The 23496-nt window shown below is 40.3% G+C and overlaps 2 protein-coding genes across 3 annotated transcripts in view; both read left to right on the top strand.

Annotated features, from left to right (window-relative positions):
* esyt2b (extended synaptotagmin-like protein 2b) overlaps nucleotides 1-11703 on the top strand; it is a 31415-nt gene extending 19712 nt beyond the window's left edge. Inside the window, 13 exon segments of the mRNA XM_051410930.1 lie at nucleotides 329-418; nucleotides 530-625; nucleotides 2048-2110; nucleotides 4111-4185; nucleotides 6000-6086; nucleotides 6198-6347; nucleotides 8995-9061; nucleotides 9064-9340; nucleotides 9631-9729; nucleotides 9956-10087; nucleotides 10277-10382; nucleotides 10497-10546; nucleotides 10646-11703. Of these exon segments, the coding sequence (XP_051266890.1) occupies nucleotides 329-418; nucleotides 530-625; nucleotides 2048-2110; nucleotides 4111-4185; nucleotides 6000-6086; nucleotides 6198-6347; nucleotides 8995-9061; nucleotides 9064-9340; nucleotides 9631-9729; nucleotides 9956-10087; nucleotides 10277-10382; nucleotides 10497-10546; nucleotides 10646-10715 (1362 nt within the window). The 3' untranslated portion in view covers nucleotides 10716-11703.
* An 890-nt stretch (nucleotides 11704-12593) lies between these two features.
* Nucleotides 12594-23294, top strand: ncapg2 (non-SMC condensin II complex, subunit G2). 2 transcript variants are annotated; one of them, XM_051411173.1, is made up of 27 exons: nucleotides 12594-12679; nucleotides 12908-13026; nucleotides 14059-14238; nucleotides 14407-14521; nucleotides 14620-14777; nucleotides 14869-15003; nucleotides 15180-15274; nucleotides 15353-15509; nucleotides 15591-15683; nucleotides 15770-15895; nucleotides 16036-16215; nucleotides 16508-16660; nucleotides 17443-17665; nucleotides 17756-17853; nucleotides 17967-18134; nucleotides 18230-18300; nucleotides 18399-18552; nucleotides 18794-18967; nucleotides 19118-19234; nucleotides 19731-19883; nucleotides 21031-21130; nucleotides 21318-21520; nucleotides 21759-21893; nucleotides 22041-22144; nucleotides 22287-22387; nucleotides 22492-22591; nucleotides 22694-23294. In XM_051411173.1, exons 2-27 carry the CDS (start codon nucleotides 12949-12951, stop codon nucleotides 22743-22745), a joined length of 3423 nt encoding a protein of 1140 aa, XP_051267133.1. In that variant the 5' UTR covers nucleotides 12594-12679; nucleotides 12908-12948; the 3' UTR covers nucleotides 22746-23294. The 2 variants fall into 2 exon arrangements, with proteins under 2 accessions (XP_051267133.1, XP_051267132.1); XM_051411172.1 differs by having other exon boundaries at nucleotides 17964-18134.
* Nucleotides 23295-23496: the final 202 nt, after the last annotated feature.

Raw genomic sequence — 23496 nt, 5'->3', positions numbered from 1 at the left:
CACAGTCCAGCACATAACCTCCATTAAAACCACAAAATGTTGTTTTTATACTTTGGTTTTTGTACAGATTAACAAGATATAGTGTATCTATTTTTTTAATTAGTGAGCTTTGGCTTTTGAACAGAGCCAGACTATCTGTTTGCCCATGTGGCTGCAGCTTTATATCTACCATACAGATATGAGAGTGGTATCAGTCTTCTCATCTAACTCAACAAGAAGGCAAACGTATGATAATTCTTCAGTCATTCTTTGAAAAAAATCAATTGTCTGGTCCCTTCAGTGACTTAATTCAATGATTTAACTTTGATATTTTGTATCTCTGTTGCAGTGGTTCAACCTGGAGGAAACTTCTACTGGGAAACTCCACTTAAAAATGGAGTGGCTAGCTCTGCTCTCCACTCCGGAGAGATTGGACCAGGTATAAAAACAAACTGTCTATCTTTATCTTTGACTGTTTCTGTATTTGCTGCTGATACTGGAGGGTGGATAACACAGCTTATCTTTCCTTTTTGTCTCTCTGTCCAATCAGGTGCTGCGAAGTGTGCGTGCAGACAGAAGCCTGGCCAATGATGGGCTATCATCAGCACTGCTTGTGGTCTATCTGGACTCAGCAAAGAACCTGCCAGTAAGATACTGCAACGCTCATTATATTTTGATGCTTGCAATGCTGTTGTTCTGATGCTATAGCTTGTGCTAAAATATAGCATTAGGCTTATTCAAGCTTCTTGTTCTCCACCCAAACCATACACACCACATGTAGCAACAACCAGTTTAGTAGGAAATACCAGTGTGGCACAGTTGTTTAAGTAAGGATTATTGGTCAGTGTGCAGCAATGCTCCACTTCCCTGTTACCTTAATGTCTCATGCTTTGTGACACTTGAGTGACTTCATCAATTTGCTTTCCATGTTGTTTGAAATTTGGTTTTCACTGCTTTCTGACCTCCTGGTGAACCTAACAACCAGGTTGTTGATTCTTTTTCTCATTATCTAAGCTACTCAAAATCTAGCCATAAAAACAAGAACTAATTATTGTGAGTGTAGCCTACAGCTCCAAACGGGTCAATATGTTTTCAAGTTTTATGATTTAGTCATTATAGCTCGGAGATTCTGTCTTGTGTCAAAACCTTTGTAGTTGTTCAGTAGCAGAAGAGAACCTTGAAACTCCAAAACCTCCAAAGTTTATCCAGTGCATTGTGAAGGCTTTCATTGCACCAATTGTTGTCAAATTTACCTGTAACCTGTAAAAAATTTTGCAATCCTAAAACATATAAAGGACTTTTCACCATCACAAAATTCTTAGCCGTCTCAGTCCTCATAACTGCACCTTTTTCTCTTTCCTCTTTACCCAAGAGCGTCTTCACAGGCAGCTTAGGCTGTGGGAACTTAAGTGAGAGGAGAGCATCTGGTCTAGTCTTTTGTGAGAGCAATACTTCAGAGTATAGAACAATATGTGTGAGTCCCCCAGTGCGTTTGCATCCTGATAGTGTTAGCATTAGCCGTGTGCGATGCTGTGGGTTGAACAGTAACAGGGGTCCTTAAAACCTGTATCTCGAAGCATGCGTTAGCTGCACGGTTTTATTGAAATGTCTAATGAAAATGACCCTGGGTGCCCAATAACCATTAACACGAAGCAACAGGAAAACACAGGACTCAGCTATGCCTGCTTGTTAGTCAGATTCTGCTCAATCAGGTGCTTAGTTCAAGGCTGTAATATAAAAGATAGATAAGTACAAAGAGCACAAAACTGTATCAGTGAGCCAATTAATATGTAGCTGTACAGATACAGAAAGCCTGTAGCTTGTTAAAAAGAAGTCACACTCCAAATCCTCCCTGAAAGAAATAACCTCATTATTCTGTTTTCATTGTTAGCTCCCTGCAGTGTCAACAGTATCAGCCCTCATGTTGCTTTTTATTTATTACCCATATCATTCATGTTTTATATTTTCTTTCTGGGTTTTTCTCATGCCTCTTAGCCATACCCTCATCACTCCAGTCCTAATAACTGTGGGTGTGATTTTCTCCCCCAAATCTCCTTGTGGCTTAAAGAGCAACCTGTCAGATTTCACCTATGATGGGTTGAAGCAAGTCTCAGTCTTTAAGGCCCTGAAGGTAATGTGGGAAAAATGGATTGCATGTACAGCTCACGCCCTGTGTCTCATCTGTGCCCTTCAAGTGCACCATCCAAACACCATGTGATTGTGATGATTATCAAGCGGAGTGAATTGTCTCGATGTGCATGAAGATGGATGATTGCATTGTCTGTTTTATGCCCTTTTTTTTGTGCTGTACACACCTTTCTTCTTATTTGTAGTGATACATGATTTTCCAAATGTGTGATCTTGCATGCAAAAGTCTAATATTGCACTTTTCTGCTGCATTCAACAACTATCCAACAGTCTCTACATGTGCTTGTTTTTATTGCACTGGAATTGAGTTAGGCCTAAGGTTTTCAGCAACAAACCTGCAGGGCAACCCAGCCTGTGTTAGCTTATCAAAAAGCTGATCAAGTCCATGTCATGTTGGAACTTATGGTATGGCATAAGGAACAACATGTCCAGAAACAATAAGCACTAAACGTGGCATTGACACAGTTGGAAGGAGGCAGACAGAAGTAGAAACATGACTGTATTAGGTCTGTTAGGCACCTGCCACAACGACATTTGTTGTGTTTCACAGTCACAAGTTCAGCAGGTGATATACAGCGTTACCACACAGCTGTTCTTATCCAGCACGTTACACAAACGCTTACTCAGAAATCAACTGTTTCCTTGTTCTAGTCGGCATCCTGCCTTTAACATTTCTAGGAAGTTCTAAGCTCTCCATGTAGTGGCACGCCCTCAGGGTGACATCAGTCACGTCAGTGGAACTCCTCACACCGTTGTGTGTCGGTTTCATTTGGCATTACAGGCAAAGTGGAGTACAAATACTTGCGGTCTGCTTCATTCTTTGTAATCCCAACTGCAGTGTCACTGCTACCTGGCTGGGCTGGCTGTTAGTGGGGAGGCAGGCTGATATAAACCTGCTGATGTGCAGCTTTCTTTGAATTTCTTCATTGTGTCTATACTAGGAAGTTGTTTTGATATCTAAAATGTTACTTTTACTTCCTTTTCTTGTAGGTCTTTTAGCATCACTTGACATCAGGAATAAAGATTTAGAGAACAATGGCAAATATTCTGGATGTAGACATGCCTGTTTGAGAGTAAAAAAGTGATCTGCTATATACCTCAAAGGTTTTCAGCTAAAATGTGATTGATTTGTAAAAAAAAATAAGATGGAAAATCTGAGTCAGAAAATCAGTGTTTTGTTTAATTGTGAGATAAACTGTTGACTGTATATATTTCAATCCAAAGCACAAAATGGCAACACCTAGTGACAACCTCATTTGTAGATGTGAAGTCAAGTCAGTTTTATTTATGTAAAGCTCAGAATCATAGATTTGCCTCAGAGGGCAAAACATCTTCTGTCCTTAAACCTTCTATTTGGATATAGAAAAATCTCCACAAAGAAAAACTTATACAGTAAAAGTAACAGTAGCAGTTGTAACATTTTCAGTAAGCAACTTAAGTACAAATGTATAATTCCAATAATGTGAAACACAATGCATTTTTAAGTGCCTTCTCAGTTCAAGCTGTAGCATATAAACGTGTGGGATTGTGTTAATCAGCCTGCATGTACAATGTGGAGCTTAATTCTAATGCTGGTGAGAAATAGATGTCAAACTTAAGCACCATCCTCAAGAGAAAGGATGGGCTAACAAGTAAGTTAAGACTTTCCCCCACTGACTTGTAGATATGTAGGGTATTATTATTCTGTAAGGAGTCCTGAATAATTCTTAGCTGTCAAAACCCAGCATGCTAAAATTAGAAAGCAGAGGAGACAAAGCTTGGCAGTCTCCTTGGTAGCATCTCTGCCTGCAGCCCTGCTTGTCAAAACGTATGGTAATGTTCCTTCCCTCTTGAACTGCAGACTCTTTTACCATTGTGTGCCTGACACAGAGTCTCGAGAAGCTAATGTTTTGGGTGTAATTATGTTGTCCGTTAGACGTCTCTGCATTGTGTGTCAGAGTGAGGAGAATCAGCTAACACCCCTCTTCTCTGATTCTTTAATAGTCTGCAAAGAAGACCAGCAGCGAACCCAGTCCTTATGTTCAAATGACCGTTGGACACAAAACACTTGAGAGTAAGGTGAGTAAGCGTCCATTAGATTTCACTTCATATGTGGAGAAAAAAAATGCAACTTCTGCATGTGATTTTTGTTCCCAATCTTCCAGTTTTAAGTTGGCAATAACATCTCGATGACCAAATATTTAATACAGCAGTTACTTTTATGAGAATATATCTCACATTTGTCGGACACGTTTGAAGTCTTAACAGCCAACACATCTCATTCTCTAACCGTCTCTCCCTGGAGTTTTTTTTATTAGTTCTCTCCGACTGTGGAATTAAATGAATAATAATGAGATGAACTGAAAATTGTTGTGCGAGCAAATGAAATTAAGTATTATAACCTTCAAACATACCATTAAGTGTCGGCTAAAGAGCTGCTTCGCTGACATTTCTCGTGGGAAATTTTTAAATACAGTTCGAAAGGGAAATAAGGAGAAGGAACCACTTAAGTGGACCGTGTTATTGTTGATGCTGAAGGTTTACTGCGAGCATATAATGGGTTTAGGGAGGGTTGTTGTATTAGATTCCTTTTGTGGCAGAGATATGAGCTTAGTTAGGAACACTATGTTTATGAGAAATCACATCTTGTCCATTAGTTTGGGATAGCAGACAGCTCAAAATACTACAATATGCATTGGAGCTATTGAGAGGAAATTAGTGAGAGGTGTAAATCAGAACTGTAGCAAATTCCTCCTGATTCGTTGCTGCAGTTGTGAACAAAAAATTGAGCCAGAATCCAAAAGTTCTGCAGATTATATTTTTAGTTTACACCACAATCTTTAGTCTTTGCCCGCCGTTAGCTTCCCACGTAACAGAACTTTTAAAGTTATGCGATTAGATGCCCTTGTTAGTCTTTTGTACTGATGATTCAAGCAGGGGGATTTCATGCACATCCAAGCTGTGCTCCAACTGTCACATAACATTGTCTGTGGAGAAAACTAAATAGAATTTTTAGTTTAAGACCAGGGGTGCTCGATACAGCTTCTCCCATTTCACAACCGTACACGTGAGAGTGAGTGATGTCAATCAAGCGCAGTCTGTGCATGCCCACGCTCTCCTTAGAGGAGGTCTAATCAGGAAGAATAAGTAAAAACACCTGTGCTGCTGCATTTGTTGTTGTTTGTTGTTGCTGTGGCTCCTTTGGTCTTCAGCAAGTGAGAAACATGTTAATTTAGACTGAGATCAGGTTTTTTTTTGGTCTGTCTGCTTGGCTATAAAAACTCCATCATCACCTAGCCTACAGTATAGTATATTTAGGAAACTGGGGAACTATGTTTGTAAGAAATACCCTTAAAGCTAAAAGAAAAACCCCAAAACACTTGTTCCATTGTTCCATTTAAAACCCAATTTGTTTAAGTAAAGAGCAAACCTGTGAAAAGCCTATCGCTGCCCTAATTCTTTATTCGTGGACACCAATCTTGTGAGGAAACATCAAGGAGTAGAGTATGAAGATCAACAGAGCTAATTAGAGGTTTCAAACAGTATTGTATTAAGTAGACCTGCAGGATTGGAAATGATAAAATACTGAAATAAAAGCAAGATGAGCAAAAATTATTAAGTGTAACATGAAAATGTAGAAAGATTCATAATTACAGACGATAAAACATTTCCATTTTATGAAGTAATGAAAATGTCTGGATAAACCCTCATTTTCAGCTAATAGCATCATCCCTACTGTGTTAGTGTGTCACTAGTATGATTCTACATTTCAGGTTCAGCACTTTCTAATGACTGATTGACAGATTCCTCCAGATTAATTGTGTTTTTAATTAGCAGGTCTCAAATATCTTTTAATGAACAACTAACAAACGACTACCTGTCTGCCCGTAAAGATCCGCTTCAAGACCAAGGAGCCTCTGTGGGAAGATTGCTACTCATTCCTCGTTCACAATCCCAGGAGGCAGGAGCTCGAAGTGCAGGTAATGCTGCACAAATCTTCCCCGATAAGTATGTTTCATGAGATCACGCAACAGATGCCGAGAGTAGCCGACGTGTCTTAATGCATATCTTCTTCTCTCGTAACGCAACAGGTAAAAGATGACAAGCACAAATGCAACCTGGGTAATTTGACGGTGCCTTTGAGCAGCCTGTTGGCAGAGGAGGACATGACGCTGACTCAGTGCTTTCCCCTCAAGAACTCCGGGCCCAGCTCCACCATCAAACTGAAGATGGCCCTGAGGGTAAGAAACAACCTGGACCTGTGTGCATTAGTGATTTAAGGGTTATTCATTTCAGGAAACCACAACAGATGTTCAAGATCTGCTGATTGAAACGGAAAGGATTGTGAGAACAGGCATGTAGTAAAGCAAGTATTGCAGTGTCAACTATGAGCTGAATGGTATTTATTAAATTCATAACAGCCTATATATTTTATGCTCTCTGCTTAGTTGTAATTTGACTTGGCTGTCAGTCTCTTCACAAGGCTCATACGCAGTTTACAGTGATGAAGGTCAAACGGTGGCAGATTTACCTCTTAAAGTTCTTCGTAATACCTGAAACAGTGAATCCTTGATGACAGACAGAGGTAGAAAGAAGCAAGGTTCTCATTTCTAGCCCACTACTGATGATGTTGTGGCTGGCTAGCTCCATGAGATGGTTGAAACACCCCAAAATCAATACTACATATTTTTCCTCTTACCTGTAGGATTATTGAACATTTTAGTTGCATGCTTCCAGCCACAGAAACCATTCAAATGCCAAAATCTTCAGCACTTTAATGACATGCATGCTTGTATTCAACTTTTTTCTACCTCTTTTTTTCCCTCTTTTTAAGTTTTTTTCAAATTATTTTTTACAATGAAAGTAAAGTTCTACTGCTAGAACTGACTATGTGTGTGTTCAGTGAAGCACCACTACTGCTAGTGGAGCGCTCCAATTTCAAACTCTCAGCTAACGGTGATTCAATGATGGATTACACCTGCAGCAGTTTATAATTGGGGTGTAGAAAATATCTCAGACATGCTGTGCTGTTCACCGGCACAGTGGTTCAAGCACATCGCCCCTAACCACAAGGTGAGTGGTTCTATTCCTCACTTATAGGACTTCGGGGGTGGCTACTTCACATACTGTAAAAAATAGCTGATTGGGTGACTGATGAAACCTTTCATTGGTTGTTTGTGAGATGTTGATGTTTAACAATTCGGACGTCTCTCCCTTTTGACTGGTAATGCTTTATGTTCTATATCTTCTATATCTTGAATATTATTCAACTGCACTCTCAAACACACGCTTACACATCAACTGACATTTGAACATTAGGCTGGCCTATGATGGATGGCGTTGTGTTCAGTAGTGCAGTGGTTACACTGCTTGTCCACGACTCTCGATTGCTCTGCATTGCAGAGCATTTGAGACTTTCCAGGCAATTAATTTCTGCAGTTTCAGCAATGCTTTAGAAATCATTTTCACCAGGAAATGGATTTTCCAGTTTGTTCTGATATCAAAAGGGTGTGAACGTTTGGAGATATTGGCTGTAGAGATGTCTGCCTTCTCTCCAATATAATGGAGCCAAGATGGCACTCTGCTTGTGGTGCCTAACTCAACCAAAAACTCAACAGCAATGTTTCTTTCCTGAAATAATGACCTGGTTAATCAAGAAACACAGACCTTGTTGTGAGCAGTTCCATATTTTTTTTTTTCTGTGTATCACTGCACAGAGTGGTTGGCGGGTGTAGTTCGGTAGAAAGAAGAAGAGCAGAGAGAAGGCAGATATTTCTACAGCCAGTATCTCTAACACTCAGCAACTCACACCAAAACAATCCTATGGATTCATAGCACTACAAGTAACAGGAGGAAGATGTATTTTTTAATTTTAGGGGTGAACTGTCCCTTTAAATAGGCACATGATGACTACATGTGTGATATAATGCCAGAAGACTGAAGCTAAAAGTGTTGCAGCCAGGTAAAAAGTCAACATCCTCACCACTGGCCGTATATTTGGGTCTAGGCGTACAAATTACCAAAAAAAAAAAAAAAAAAAAAAAAACTAATATTAGGGGTATTTCTTTTTTTAGATAAAGTTTGATTTTTTTTGAGATATATGTCTCTGAAATTTGAGTGAATGGAATTTTGTTTGTGATGCACCATTTAAAAAATGAGTTACCCAACCCTCCCAACCTCACTAGACAAATCCCAATTTAACCCTTGAACTCAAACGTTCACTCCTTTCATAAAGGCACTTTGCCATGACACACTACTAATGAAATATTGACCCTATGTTTCAGACTGGAATCATTTATTATACTGCCTAAAAACACAGGATACCATAGCAAATAGTAAATTACATTGGCCTTCATGACAACAAAACAAAGTGCATTCTCTTGAACTGAATCATCCCAACTGATCAAATAAAAGAATGATTGCAGCCGCATCAAAATATTGACCTGCACTGAAATAGCTTTTCTGTATTGGATCACAACCAACTTAGCAAGATTCATGACGGATATTCAAAAAGGGAAATGGCTTTGGAGGATTATTGAGCCATCATAGAAAGACAGATAGCACTATGAGGCAGATTTGGCCAAGATGCTGACCAAACACTTGAAAATACCTGAAATTATTCAGCAGTATCAGGAGTTTTAAAGACTACTTTATAAGTCACTCAGACCATGCAGATTGTTATCACTGTAAGGTTGTATGTTAAACCACCAACCCAACCAAATCCCCTTTAAAAAACCTTCATTTTATGGAGTTGGGAAGATATTTTACTTGAGTTACAGTATTTTTACTGGAGTGAAATGATAAAACTCACCTATTCTTACTTATTCAAGCACTGTAACTGTAGTTATTATTCATTATCCTCAGTAATGTCCTCATGTCTTTCTGTAGATCCTGTCCCTGGAGAAGCAGGTATCCTCAGACCAGCCCTCCTTCGTCCAGGTCAGGAAGTCCAGTGTGCCGCAGCCACCCGCCCCCCCACCCCCTCCCAGAGACGATCAGCCTCAGATTCCCCACTGCCTCCACACACGCCTCCGCCACCTATAGACGCTTCCACTCTCACCCTCCAACAAAGGGACGGCGAGCCGTACTCAGCCAGTACCTCCAACCTGAGCACCTGCATGTCCAGCTCCCAGAAACACCTGCCTCATAAGGAGTCCACACCCAGCCTGGCCTCGGATATCTCCCTGCCCTTCGCCACCTTGGAGCTTCAGCATAGGCTTCGCCAGCTGCAGAAGTAAATGGCACATCTGATACTATTATTATTGTTAGAACGGTTCCTGTCTCTGCTGAAATATTGCTCACCATTTCTTAATTTGTATTTTTTCCCCTCCTCATTTTGCCTCATATAAATTCTGCCTCTGCCTCTGATGAAATGTCATCCTGATTGTTTTGAAAATGTATCTTTATGAATATTTGATTTGACTACCTGTCAAGGTAAGACCATCTGTGCCTGCATTATCCATGCTGTACGAATTCAGCTGCAGTCTGTGGAAGTGACACTGAGTTACTCTGGTGTGTTTATAGTGGCTCGGCCCCCAGCCAGTACCCCCTGGGTGAGGTCCAGCTGACTGTTCGACACAGCTCCCAGAGGAACAAACTCATTGTGGTGGTGCACGCCTGCCGGTGAGGTCCACAGCCATGATATACTCCATTTTAACTGGTTGTTTGTAAGATATATGGCAGACTTGTCCTCAGCCCAAATATTTGTCATTTATTGTAATATGTTGCTAGTCATTCTTCAGTATCCACATCCTCTTACGTCCTTTGGAGCTACCAAGATATAAGCATTAATGGACAATAGTTGCCTGGCAACATGTGAGTGAAACAATCTTGTCCTGTGTGTCCTCAGTAACTTGATAGCCTTCACCAAAGACAGTTCAGATCCCTTCATCCGCCTCTATTTGCTGCCCGACAAGAGCCGGACGGGGAGGAGGAAGACCAGCACGATGAAGAGGACCCTTAACCCTGTCTATGATCAAACGTGGGTTTAGATATTATTACTATCTCTGTGTGTGTGATATTTATGAAAGAGGGCCCAACAGATGCGTCCTGCAGCTGTTGGGCCCTCTTTCTTGAAGGTTTATAGGTTTAGAGACACTTATATGTTAATAAATAATGAAGCATTTTTATTTGATCGTAAAATCTGTATAAAATGTGTGTTTGTTTATAGGTTTGAGTTCAGTGTATCTATGGTGGAGCTCCACAGGAGAACTCTGGATGTAGCAGTGAAGAACGGAGGGAGCATCCTGTCCAAACATAAAGGGCTTTTGGGGAAGGTAACTCCAGCAGGTTTCTTGTTTCTGGTTGTTATTGTGAGTTTTCTCCAGCAGCAGAGCTAGTTAGATGTACCAAACATAATTCATTTTTTGCTTTTTTGTTCAAAATTGCAGGTGCTGGTAGATTTAAGTGGGGAGGATATATCAAAAGGTTGGACACAATGGTAAACTTGTATTTTATTTTCGCCCTATGCAGCATTGAGTGAGTTCTTTCGCCTATTTTAGTGCTTAAATATATATTGTTTTATCATTTTCTCTTGCAGGTATGATCTGAGTGAAGATGGTTTCTCGTCTCAAGGCTTAAGGAATATTCAAGACCCCCTCCTCACATAGTGAAACCACCTCTCTGCTGTAATATAGTGATCTTGTTAATATAAGGGCACATCATTTTGTTGCATTCATGGACATTTTTCGTATAGTTTACATGAATTATTTCAGCATGCAAGAATTTTTGTTCAGACTTTTCCAGCCATGATTTCATTAATGATGATGAAGATAAGAGGATATTGTAACATATTGTAACATGTTTGAAACACACAAAATGCCTTGTCTCTGTTTTATGTAAATATGAAGTTGCTAATATATAGTTAGAAGACTTTGCAGGGGTTTTCGTGGCATTATGTTTCCTCAACGGAAATTGTAATGAAATCTGTCAGACTTGTTATTGCTTTCTGTTCAATTTGTTAAAATGTGACAAATCCTGTCGTCGTCTGAGGAAACTTACCAAAGGAACAGATACAATCACAAACGTAGGCTTAAGTAGCAGTCTTGACTTTGATTTTTTATTTTTTTTTGTCATGCAGTGTTATTTTGATTGTTTACTTCTTATTGTTCTTTATGCTTGATTACAAACATGGAATGCACATATGCAAAAGGATAAAATGATTGCTCTGTATATTTTAAAATGACTTTGTGCAATATTGGTTGATCTGAACGTTGTCTCAGATGATGAAGACCTGGGGGCATTTTAGGGCTATGAACAAGTGCTGTATAATATGAACAATATAAAGGATACTTGAATAAGGGTTTGACTTTGTCGTTCAGACCAAATGTTGAGTCGAACAAAATTGAATAATATAAGCAGAGACAACAGTTATTGCATTTTATGAGCAGGGATTGCCAGAATTTGTTATGAAGATGACACAGCAACGTCACAGGCTTGTACATGCAGTCCTAAGTGTTTGTTGGAGCGTTTAAAAACTTTTTCTTGTTATCTATCCTGTGCCTTAAAAAAACGCTATGTAATTTTTTGCCTTCTTAATGTTATTATTTTGAATGATGCCTCATGGGTTTTGAAGAATAAATGGTTGCTCTTGTGAAAGAGTGTCTTTTGTCCTGCTTGTTTTTACAACTTGGTCCCTTCTGTGCAGCAAAACTGTGAATTGTTCCCACTTAAGGTGTAAATATGACATATGTTCTGAAGTGCCCTCGAGCAAATCACTGAATTCAACCTTGCAGCATAAATTTCCCCTGGGGATTGGGGTCTAACCTAGCAGAATGAATAAATACACGTGTAAATGTCATGTGTGCTACTCAGGGTTCCCATTTTTTTTCAGAAATTGTTTTCCAGGACATTTTCCAGGACAACATTTCGCTTACAAACAGTAGCCATCATTTATGGGATGCTCCGTGTTAGCTCGCTTTTGTGGCACGCTTTGCTGTTTGCTGTTCTTTTTCACAGCCATTTGGATATGAAATAGTAGGGTAAACATAGGGTGTTACCAATGATGCCTATTAAGGCTCCATTCAATTTAGTGTTGCCTTCCCAGTGAGCCAACATGTCCCCTCACTAAATTACCTTAATTGTGTTTCCCCTATTATTTAATGTCAAAATGGCTGCTGTGAAAAAGGTCTATTGACAATCGCTTTCCTCTCACTGTAACATTCATTTGGTCATAATACAATTAAAAATTCCAGGACAATATACAATATTTCCAGGATATTTGGTCATTTTAATCAATTTCCAGGTGATTCCGTGACTGGAAAACTCGTCTGTAAACATTCCAGGTTTTCCAGGACTCGTGTTAACCCGGGTTACTACAGCATAACGCCACTGTAAAGACTTACAACAAGGGTACAGAAAGCACAAGCTCTAAGACACACACGACATTTGCGGTGATTTGTCGCCATCAAGTGGCAGAAGAAGGGAACAACAACAATACGTCGGCGTCAAAAGTGGACGCACGACGTCATGACGTTACGTCCGTACGTACTTTATCCAAATTTGCGCGGGTTTGCTGTTGTTATGGGTGGCTGTCATTCGGCTTTTGTCGGCTCACAAAATTATACATAAAACGGTAAATGTCAAAGCTATTGGTTCATATTTTACACTGTGATTATTAGAAGTTATAATACAACTAATACTAATTGTATTAGGAGGATTAACGGTCGCAAATACTACTTTTACCGCTAACGATAAACGGACTGCCATGTTTGTTTTGATCTTCTTCCAGTAACGTTGAGTCAACCCAGCCTTAGCTAACACAGTACAAGTGTTGATGGTGCTGTGTTTGTTATTATTTCAGGTTTACTGTGAGTCTAAAAGTCGCTTGGGAAAGCCGAAAACATGTCCAAACGAGCGGCGTTTTTAACGGCAGCCTGTAAGGAAAATGTGGAGGACTTCCTTCACTTTATCCAACTTCATGTGAGTAGCTCCCTTCTTTTTTTAAATAGCAAACCAGGAAGCCTTCAGAGCAATCACAGGTTAATATAGGTTAATATAATAACTTAGATACGTAAGAAGTAAGCTAAATATTACCACACGCCTCAGTATAACAATCTGCAGCCTCCAAAATAGTTTGTTTGCAGTGTTGGAGGAAGTTTTCAGATCCTTTACTTTAAGTAAAAGTACTAATACCACACTGTAAAAGCACTCTGTTACAAGGTTTACATTGACTGATAGTACTGGAAGTCCCTTTATACTATAATCAGGAAAATATGTACTTAAAGTATGTAACAATGTCCCCCTGTGACTGTACTATTATATATTTAATCATTAGATTATTATTAATTGTGCATTAATGTACAAGCAGGGTTTTCTGTTGTATTTAGTTGAGGTAGAGCTAACTTTATGTATATGACTGCAACTAATGATTATTTTCATTATGGATTAGTCTGTTAATTATTTCTTCTATTAATCGATTGTTTAGTTTGTACAGAAATAGTGGAAAAATGCCATCAGCTGCACTATGTATATCCTGTTGGGTAGTTTAATTTGTAACAAAACATCATATTTTAAAAGTGCTTCATATGTTTTGTTGTGCAAAAATGTTGTTTTTAAAGTAACTAATACTATTAAATGAATGTAGTGAAGTAAAGAAAAGACTCAAAAATCTCACATTTGTACAGTAAGTAAATGTTTTAGTTACACTGAAGAAGAAACAGTACAGGAGAGCATATTGTACTGCCACACTCCTGCAGCTATAAACTGTGAACTATATAGCACAGGTAAAATCTAAAAATCCTGTATATCATTTGGGAAATAGGTCTTATATTTCTTCATGCCAGACAGTTTCTGCAAATCACATCGCTCTGTTCATTCAAATCAGTCCACAGATTGATTTTCTATAAGTCATCCCCTACTGGAAATGAAAGTGCCTTTTTGTAGTCACAATTTATGTCTGTCCTCTATGTCTGAAGTTGTTTCTGTCCTCCTCCTGTCTGTACTGCTGAGCAGAAGGACAAAGCGGATCCTTTCGATGTGGAGGAGGTGGTGCAGGAGATGCCCAGAGACCAGAGACAGACTCTGTGGGGGAAGCTGGCTTCACTCCTTCATGACATCCTGCAGGAGTTGCCTCCGGAGCGCTGGGAAAAGGGCAGGGAAGAGGGCATGGAAGTTGAGTCGGCTGCTGACCCTGTGAGTTTACCAGCCAGTTTATGTAGAGTTATAGCATAAACTTTTATGGCATTGCAATTTGATATTCTTTTGCTTTTAGATTTGTGTTGAAATGAAAAACAAACCAGACAATTTTGCTTCCAAATGAGCTGTATCTTTATTTTTAACATCAGCTTTTATTCACTTCAGAAACACGTCATTGCTGTTGTGGAAGGCGTGACACTTGTGGCTGAGGTGTCCCTAAAGGTCCTGCAGGACGGTGATACCTACAGTGCCCTTCTGGAAATCACAGACAGGCTTCACGGTCGGTGTCCTTTCTGTTCAGTTGATGTGTCTTCAGGTAGATTAGTATTTTCCCTTCATGACTTCGTGAGATGAGTCTTCTTTGTGTCTTTCCCCCAGATGTTCTGGTGTCGCTGCCTGTCTCAGAGGCACCTCTGCAGCTCCACATCCACATACTGTGCGAGGCATGGTGGAAAAAGGACCTAAAGGAGAAAGAGAAGTTTGGTCGCACTGCTTTCTTCATCTCTCTGCAGAAGAGCTTCATTCTGAAGAAACCAGTCAGTATATGACCCCAGTAATATGTCCGATAAATCAATATTGGGCCTTTTTCTGTGGCCTTACGTTGTCATCATTCATCTGTGTTGTCAGGGTGCTGAGATCCAAAGAGTCTGGAGTCTCCATGATGTGCTTTTGAGTCTGGACTACACATCCGAAGATAACAAGCAGATAATCGACTTGTTGCTTCAGTGCTTTCACCGTCCTATTTACATTAGAAACGATGACGTGAGTAGAGTGATATTTATCCGCTGTGTGTGTGTGTGTGTGTGTGTGTGTGTGTGTGTGTGTGTGTGTGTGTGTGTGTGTGTGTGTGTGTGTTTCAGCCACTGTCTCTGTTTTCTTTCTCATTGTTGTGGCTTCGTCTTTGAGCTGTCAGCCTGATGTTGTGTATATTGTCACAGGGAAAGCGATTCCTGGTGTTTCTTTTCAGCTGGAACGTTGACTTCATCTGGGTTATTCATGGCACCATCAAAAACCAGCTGGAGTTTTATAGCAAGTGAGACCCTTGTTTTATTCAACTTGACAGTTGTCAATTTTCTCTTCGTATTATTTACTAATAAATTGCTTTCTTCAGGACCATGACTACTCATATTATGGAGATCTACTTCAGAGCATGGAAGAAGGCTAGTGGGGACTTCCTGGAGCAGATTGAGAGCTCATGCATACAGGATTTTATGCAGAATGCGATCTTCCTTCATAGAGCATCTCCTGTTCATGCCAAAGTCCGACAGGTAGACTCATTACCTTCAGTCGTGATGTGCATTCTGTTACTGTGTGTGTTTACTCTCTGGTCTCCTTGCCTTGAAATACAGATCGTGAGCTATTTCCACTCAAGGAAGGGCTGCAACAAGGTGGACAAGATGCTCTATGATCTCTACAGGCCATTCCTCTGGAAAGCTTTGACTGTACGGACACAGCTTTCTAACCGCATTCATGCTGGTATTTTAGGATTTTATTCTAGTCTAATGTGTTTTCTGTTTGATTTGTTCAGGCTCCAAACTTTGAGGTGCGCGCAAACGCCACTTTGCTTTTCACTGAGGCCTTCCCAGTCCACGATCCGGATCAAAACAACCAGAATATAGATGAGACCATTCAGAAGCAGCTGGACACAGCAATGGTAAGAACCTTTCAAACCATTCAACTACTTTTTGATCTCAAGAGGGGGCAAAATATCATTAAAATTAATTCTTGGATCTTGTAATAATGTGGACACAAACCTCAGAGCCAAAATTTCAACCACCTATCTGTCTCCCTCAGAGCCTTCTTGATGACCCTCATCCCACTGTGCGCTCCAATGCCACCCTGGGAGTCTGTAAGATCCTGGCTAAGTGCTGGGAGCTGCTCCCTCCCACAATCATCACAGACTTCCTGAAGAAGCTGGTGATGGAGCTGGCAGCTGACAGCAGCTCCCCAGATGTTCGGTGCTCAGTCTTCAAGGTAAGAGATGCCGTCTCTCTCTCTGTCCTGATGTATGTTGGTGTGAAGCCTCATATTGTTAGATTACTATTATGTAATCTTATCTAAGATCTAAGCTGCGAACATGTTTAAAAACTGGCAGTATTAAATCAAGTTATATTAGAAATGGCAATAATTAGGCATTCTTTTCCAAAGGTATTGTGATGCCAAATTGTAAGCATTATTGTCACTGCAGACATAATTAGCATGACAGATTTTATTGGCAGCAGGCTGGATATTTAATGACTTGTGGTTTGTGTAATGTTTTCCCCAGTGTCTGACTATTGTCTTGGACAACACTCTCAGCCATCCACTATTGGAAAAACTCCTGCCTACTCTCAAATACAGCCTTCATGACAACTCGGAGAAAGTCCGCACAGCTTTTCTTGACATGCTTATCAAGGTGAAGGCAGTGCGTGCTGCCAAGGTACTCTTTCTTTTTGCTTTATACATTGTTGGGTTGTTGCATGTTTTTCTTGTTTATAAAACCATTTAAAGTACACAGTGCCCCTAGACTGGGAATTAACTTTGTTTTGTTTTTTAACACTTTATTTATTTGCTTTGCCCATTTAAACAAAACAGTTTTAACAATATAAGTAACTGAAATGACAAAGAAAAGAATATTAAAGTTCATAAACATAAAACATAACAAGTCCATTTATATATGTTAATGACAGAACAAGCCTGTCACCGTGCAGTGGACCCTTTCTATCTAGCACAAAGATTCAAGGCAAAAATAAATACAACAGAAACAGTATCCATAAGCAATAATAAACATTAAAATTCAACAACAACAACTATCATATGAAAAAAATATACTTGTGAATCCCACTGACAATAAAGATGCTGGAAAGGATATATTCTCCACATAATAAATGAAGATGAACCTATTATTTAAGGCGGTAAAGATATTTATTGGAGCAAAAATGAATGACCTGTCTCTATAATACATACAGTAGCTACACAAGTGGAATATGAAATAGACAAATCAAGGAGTTGGCAAGTATCTTAAGTCATAAACTTGTCAAACAGTGTGAGTGTCTGGATGAGGAATGTGAGGAAATGTGTTAATATTTCATTGTCTATACTGAAGACATAATTAAGTGCTTGGTACAAATCCAGGTGTAATTCAGCCAAATTACTTGGAGACGCAAAGGATGCAAGTTAATGCCAGATGTAAAAAGAGGCTTCTTGTGTTTCACTCTCCAGTTCTGGGACGTGTGCAACATGGACCACCTGCTGGCCCGCCTGGCCATTGATTCCCAATCGGTTTCCAAGCGCATTGTTGATCTGCTCTTCAAGTCTTTCTTCCCCGTCAACGAGTCGGAGAGGGAGTGGTGCTGTCGGTGCATCACCCTCATCCAGATGAACCCCATGGCTGCCAGGAAGTTCTACCAGTTGGCCCACAAACATACAGCCCCCACTAACATAAGTAAGCGCTGTGTGTACAAGACTAACCAAGAAATTATTCAGTATGTTGTCAGTACGTTAAGTTCTTCCATTGTTTTGTCGTCTCTTCCAGTAAAGCTGATGTTGGCCATTCGCCGTGTTCTGAACAGCTGCATCCAGACTGACTGCGACCTGTCAGACATTAATGACAGCAATAAGGAGAACAGCACAGTAAGAGAGATTTGAGAAATAAATGATGGTTTGCTCAGACTAAAAGGATTTGACTGTGTGTACAGTGTGTCTGTGAGTTTCTGGAGATCCTCATTAGAGTTTGATCTCAGCAGGCTGAACCTCTGCTGGGGAAAGACGTGGCTGTCGTGTCCCGTCTGCTGGAGGTCGTGGTCATCCTGTGGAGAAGCGTCGAGAAGGCCCTGAAACAAAATGAAGAGGCCCAGAAGTACACTTTTGCAAAGTTTGGAAATGTCATGGCCAAGTACTTCCAGGCCTTTGAGGTACTTCAGCCTGCATGTGTTGAATTGTTTTTATTTTTACAGTTATTCCTCCATGAACAAGTGCTTTTATAACGCTTTACCTAACTGTTTTATAGGATGAACAATGTACTGTTCCTCTCATACAACTGGCCTCCTTTATGCCTGCAGCTGCAGTTCCAACATTCAGGTGTCTCCATCACATTCGGCTTTTCGCCTTTTTCTTTTCTGTTCTACTGACATGCTCCTGTCTAACCTGCCTCCCTCATCTCGCTCTCTTGTTCTCAGCTGTGGCGTCCTGTCCAGACTGAGGAAGATGGACCCAGGAGCGGTGCCAGCGCAGTACAGCCAGCTGTTAGACTGCATGTGCAGCTGGGGCCAGGCTGCCAACATCCTCGAACTCGTCACTGACTGGCTCACTGAGGCTCTGCCCAAGCAAGGGGTATTTTGCTTTGATTTAGACATAATGGGCTGAAATTATTGTTGGGTTTGTGAGCCCCTGAGAAAAGCACTAAAACATGAGGTTCATGTAGCTGCATTTCCACAACAGGAACTGCTGATATAGGAGTTAGTTTGGCGTCTCTGTGTTAAACAGCCAAATCTGAGTCGTGTTCAGCCCTAGTTTAATCCAAACACAAGTTTCTTGTTGCTCTTTGTAAAAGTCCTCTTCCTTTCAACTTCAGGACAAGGCGAACACCAATCGAAAGGTGCGTATCCTGGAGACGGTGGAGGCCAAACCAGACCTGGCGCTGGCTTACTTGGAGTACTTGTTCAGCCACACTTCAACGCGAGAGAAAGTGCTGGCTCTTGGCGAGCGGCCGCTGAAGCAGCTCCATACAATTCTAGGAAACTGGAGGGTACGTTGGATACCATTCATTCTTATTTAATTTAATTAAACTTAGAAGCATTATTAACAGTTTACCCTACCAGTCTGTGTATCCCTGCTTGGATATATAAATGTATTTCATATCGTGAGATGTGAATCAGGGTGATATTTGTCTCAACAGTCAGTGCTGTACACTCACCTCAGCTCCACCACAGAAGATCCTAAAACTCCCAGCGTGGAGACGGCACTCAAAGTCTTCATGTACTACGGCCGCCTCGGTGCACATCTGCAACATAACGTGAGCTTTCATTCTCATCCCACTTTTCACTTGTATTTATCCAGTGGTTTGTTCCAACAGTCCGTTTTACACTCATGCAGTTACAGGATGTTTCATCTGGGGATCTGCTTAGTGTCTTCATAAATGAGCACTCCAATAGACTTCAAATATTTTTGTAAACAATACATTTTTTTAAACAAAAAAGTGGAAGAAAATGCCACACATTCTTAAATAACAGGATGTGCTGCTCCTTCACTGATTACATTTTAGATTTTTGACTTTTGGTCTGACAAATTAACACCACTTTCAGTACTGCAAAGTTGTGATATGCATTTTTGCTGCCCTGTTGTAGGTGTTGAGGCAGGAGAGAGAGCTAATAATTTTTCCAGATGACTCAGGTTTATGAGTTTTTGAGTTACTTGCCTAAGTGGTCATTTCTTTTTAAGTTATTTCCCCTCTTAAACTACAAAAACAAGTTAAAGTAAAAACAAAATGAAACCATTTGCTTCTTTCCTAGTCCTCAGAGGGTCGAGACTACCTGCTCTCACTGGAGCATGTGGCAGCGTGGGTAGCTGAGAGGGTGTTGCCCTTCCTGGCTAAACGTACCAACGATGACGAAGAGGAGGAGGATTCAGAGAAGTCACAGCCACTGGCTGCACAGATAACTGAGGTGAGCTCTTCTATTACTTATGTAAATGTCATTCGAGGACTTCTGACTGGAAAACTTCCACTAAGAATTTATTGAACCGAAACAAATATGTGTTGGGCATATTCTAAGTGTCTGTTGAGCCTTTCCAGACTGTAATTAGTGAAGCTAAAATGACTTTGCAAGGCTGCACTAAGCACTAGCATTTAATTTGGGAAAATAGGGAAAATGTGTGTGGTCTCCATTAAGGGAGATAGGATACTCTTCTCCACGGCAGCACAAGTGTGTGATTTAGGCACACAAGGTGGGTATATTTTCCTAACAGGATATTACGTACAGCAGCTGCACATGAGTGTGAATGTGTCTCATTTTGTGATGTAAATTATTGTTTGATTATACGTTTCACCACATAGTTAGCCAGTGTTCTCAAATAAATACCGATAAACAAAGAGCTCTCTATGTAGAACATTTCTGACTGCATGTTGATACTGAACATAATCGCACAGCTTCTACGACTATATGAGGTATTTTTATGATGGATGTGGACGCCATGTGTTATTATTATTTATAATATTTATGTGAATTGTAAAGTCAATCCAAGCTAGGAGATTTCTCTGCAGGAAAGCCTCATCTCCTTGTTCATAAATAGCCAGTTTAGTTGTTTTGACTTACTCATTTTCACCCTAATACATCGCCTGTACCAAGGCTGTAGATTAAAAATACACAGTTGTGTTGTTATACAGGACATTAAGTTTTGTAGATCCTTTTTACCTCCTGCTTCCAGGACTTTCAGTTCTGGTCGGTAAATTTAGACTCCTCATAGATTGTACTGCTCCAGTCCACACACACTCTGTTCACGCCTCCTCCCGCTCGTACTGCGATACTGAAACGAGCTTATTTTCTTTATTTGTGCCATTATTCTTCAGGCCTGCCACCACATAACTGCTGCGATCAGATATTGAGAATAACCCTGCATGTGTTTCAGTGGCCTTTTTATATGTGTGTTGGTGGGGGATCGTAGGCAGCTACCAGCAGAAATGAACATTACGCTGAAATGCTGTTCCCCCAAGACTCTGTGTCAGACTCTGTGTTTTCGATTTTAATAAGTGCTCTTTTTTTTTTTGGAGTGTGAAACATTTTTTATTATTGTGACGATGATGCGTTTTACCAGAGTTTCCTGACAGTGTGCCGAGACGTTTTGCTCGTGGGTTTGGGCGACGAGACGCTCAAGGGTCATATCCTCCACCTGTGCTCGCTCACCCTCCTCTCAGGTGAGTGTTTCAAATGTCCGTTTATGTGAACGATACAGGAAGGGTACTGGTACACTGCATTGATGGGAAGAGTATGCAGTTTGAAATAATGAAAACATTTAACAGGAGCTAGAATTTATTTCACATAAAACAGTCCTGTTGCATCATGTTTCCTTAGCTTAACATCTTTACATCTTTATGTTTCCAGACGCAGGATACCTGTGTATTCCTGCAGTGCTGCCAATTCTGAAGGAGGTGGCAGACTGCTACGTACCCGAGGACAACAACCAGGCTCAGGACAATCAGGGAGATGCAACCACTGTCATTCTGGGTGTGGTGGCCAACATCTTCCAGAAGATTATTGAACTCTTAGCTCGCCGTCTTAGGAAGGAACCAGAGGAGGGAAAACAGGTAGACATTTGAGCCCCGATGAGTTGATTTATGTATTTTATTTTACCTATTCTTGTAGCACCACCACTACAGTTTAGTGTTCTACATAAACAACACTTGTTTATTTCTTTAAATGGAGCTTTTGGCCTCCTATTTAGTTGCTCTCAGTATTCCAGCACTGTACAACTTGCACCATCGGTGAGGAGGGTTTTTTTTTTTTTGGCTGTGTTAAGAATCCATCTTTGTGCCCTGACTTTAGCTGTGTCAGTCAGCCGTTCCCGGCCTGACAGGCTTCCTCCAAGTGGCTCAGACCTGGGACAGAGCACCTCTCAGCGGGGTCTTCTCTACTGTTTTTGCTGTCATCGTTGTGGAGAAGAGACATTTGCTCCAGAAGGTATTAGCCACACCACAGACGAGACACAGCATTTGTCTTTTACCAATATCCCACATGTCCTGGGCATGATAAGGGACTTGACTGATTATATTCTTGAGCAATTCAATTAAGGGGATGATGAATGCTGCTGTTCTCTTATTTTTAAAGATTACCCATCCAGAGGAGGTGATCACCCCGGAGTCAATGGAGGACATGCCTCCTCTGTCCGGTGTCCTACTTTCTGTCATCCTCAAAGTGCCCGCTGTCACCAGGTAAATATTCTCTGTCATCTTTTCTGTTCTTTTTTTAGAAAAGTTAACCTCATTCTTCTGTTTAGTTTGATACATTTATTTGACCTCAGTGTGATTAATACACAGTTTAAAAGTCATATTTGTTCTTGATTGTTTCTTTCAGGGCGTTTTTGGCAGAGGTCAGCTCATCTCTGGACTCCGAGGCCATCAGCAGTCTTAATGAACTGGCTGCAGTCCTGCACGTCCTAGCCGTCATCAAACACAGTGAGTTCACATGATGGGAATTTGAGTTTTTTTTTTAGATATTGTCTCCTTTTGATATATCACAGTTTGTTTTATGTCACACTTTTTTTTACTAAATTATCTAGCGGGGCAGTCTAAAGCGGGCTTGAAGAGCGCAGCCACATCTGTCCAGCAGCAGCTTTACAAACATGCAGTCACATCTGTAGACAGCAGGGACATCCAGAGGTAAGTGGAAGGAAATAAGATATTTATTATAGATGAATAAATTCATAGCTTTTTGGTTTATGAGCTGTAATGACTAAATTCTTTATCTTATTCTCGCCACAGGGTTATTTATGAATCTTCTGTGAAGACCTTGAATGAAATTCTGGATTTATAAGTTGACCTGTTTGAGATGTAATATCTGCTTCATATTTGTATTTTGGAGCTATGGAGAGCAGTATAATATCTGCTTCTCTGTAAGCAGACTCTCAGTTGCTGGCAAAAAAAAAATGACACGATAAATATTTCAACTTCGCTGATCGGGTTTTTAAAAAATATGTTTTGGATTTAGATCTGAAGCTGAGGACAAGTGACTGTCTGTAACTATGTTTTTCCAGATTGGCTCCACTTCTCTGTGTTTATTTATTTCTCGATGGCACACATTGTTCAAGTCTTCCCTCTCAGGCTTTGTGCATTGATAATGTTAAGAACTATTGATCGAGCTCCAGACTGCAGAAGTATGGTATCTTGGATTGAGTGACATTCTCCTTTAAAGCTTTTCTCTCCACGACAGCTCAGTGCTCCACTTATATTTTTTTTTAACAGTTTCATATGAAATACATATATTTTTCCATGTTTCACTGTCTGTGTTTATATATCTGTCGGCCTGTCAGCATGTAGACTGCCGTGTGCTACTAATAAGAATAAAACAAACTGTATCAATCAACCTAACCGTGATGTTTATTTCTTTCTCAGATGTTTTTCTTGCCCGTACAGCAGTTTGCCGAGTAATAACCTCGTACAAACAAGCAATAAATCACCCTCGCTGTATTCTTAAAGGGGAATTTTATGAATTTGCATACTGTTTTGCCCTGTCGATATTTGTTATTGTGCACACATTGAAAGGTTTTATCTGTTTATCTGGCAAT

Source organism: Dicentrarchus labrax, unplaced genomic scaffold (genome assembly GCF_905237075.1).
Source record: "Dicentrarchus labrax unplaced genomic scaffold, dlabrax2021, whole genome shotgun sequence".
NCBI classification, from domain to species: domain Eukaryota; kingdom Metazoa; phylum Chordata; class Actinopteri; family Moronidae; genus Dicentrarchus; species Dicentrarchus labrax.
The sequence above is the reverse complement of the archived record's forward strand: the minus strand, read 5'-3'. Positions and strand labels throughout refer to the sequence as shown.

Excerpts from the sequence above, each read along its gene's own strand:
- ncapg2 (XM_051411172.1), top strand. The coding sequence starts at position 12,949 with ATGTCCAAACGAGCGGCGTTTTTAACGGCAGCCTGTAAGGAAAATGTG. Across the intron at positions 16,661-17,442 it reads AGGCAGTGCGTGCTGCCAAG|TTCTGGGACGTGTGCAACAT; the intron begins GTACTCTTTCTT and ends TTCACTCTCCAG. Across the intron at positions 21,521-21,758 it reads AACCAGAGGAGGGAAAACAG|CTGTGTCAGTCAGCCGTTCC; the intron begins GTAGACATTTGA and ends CCCTGACTTTAG.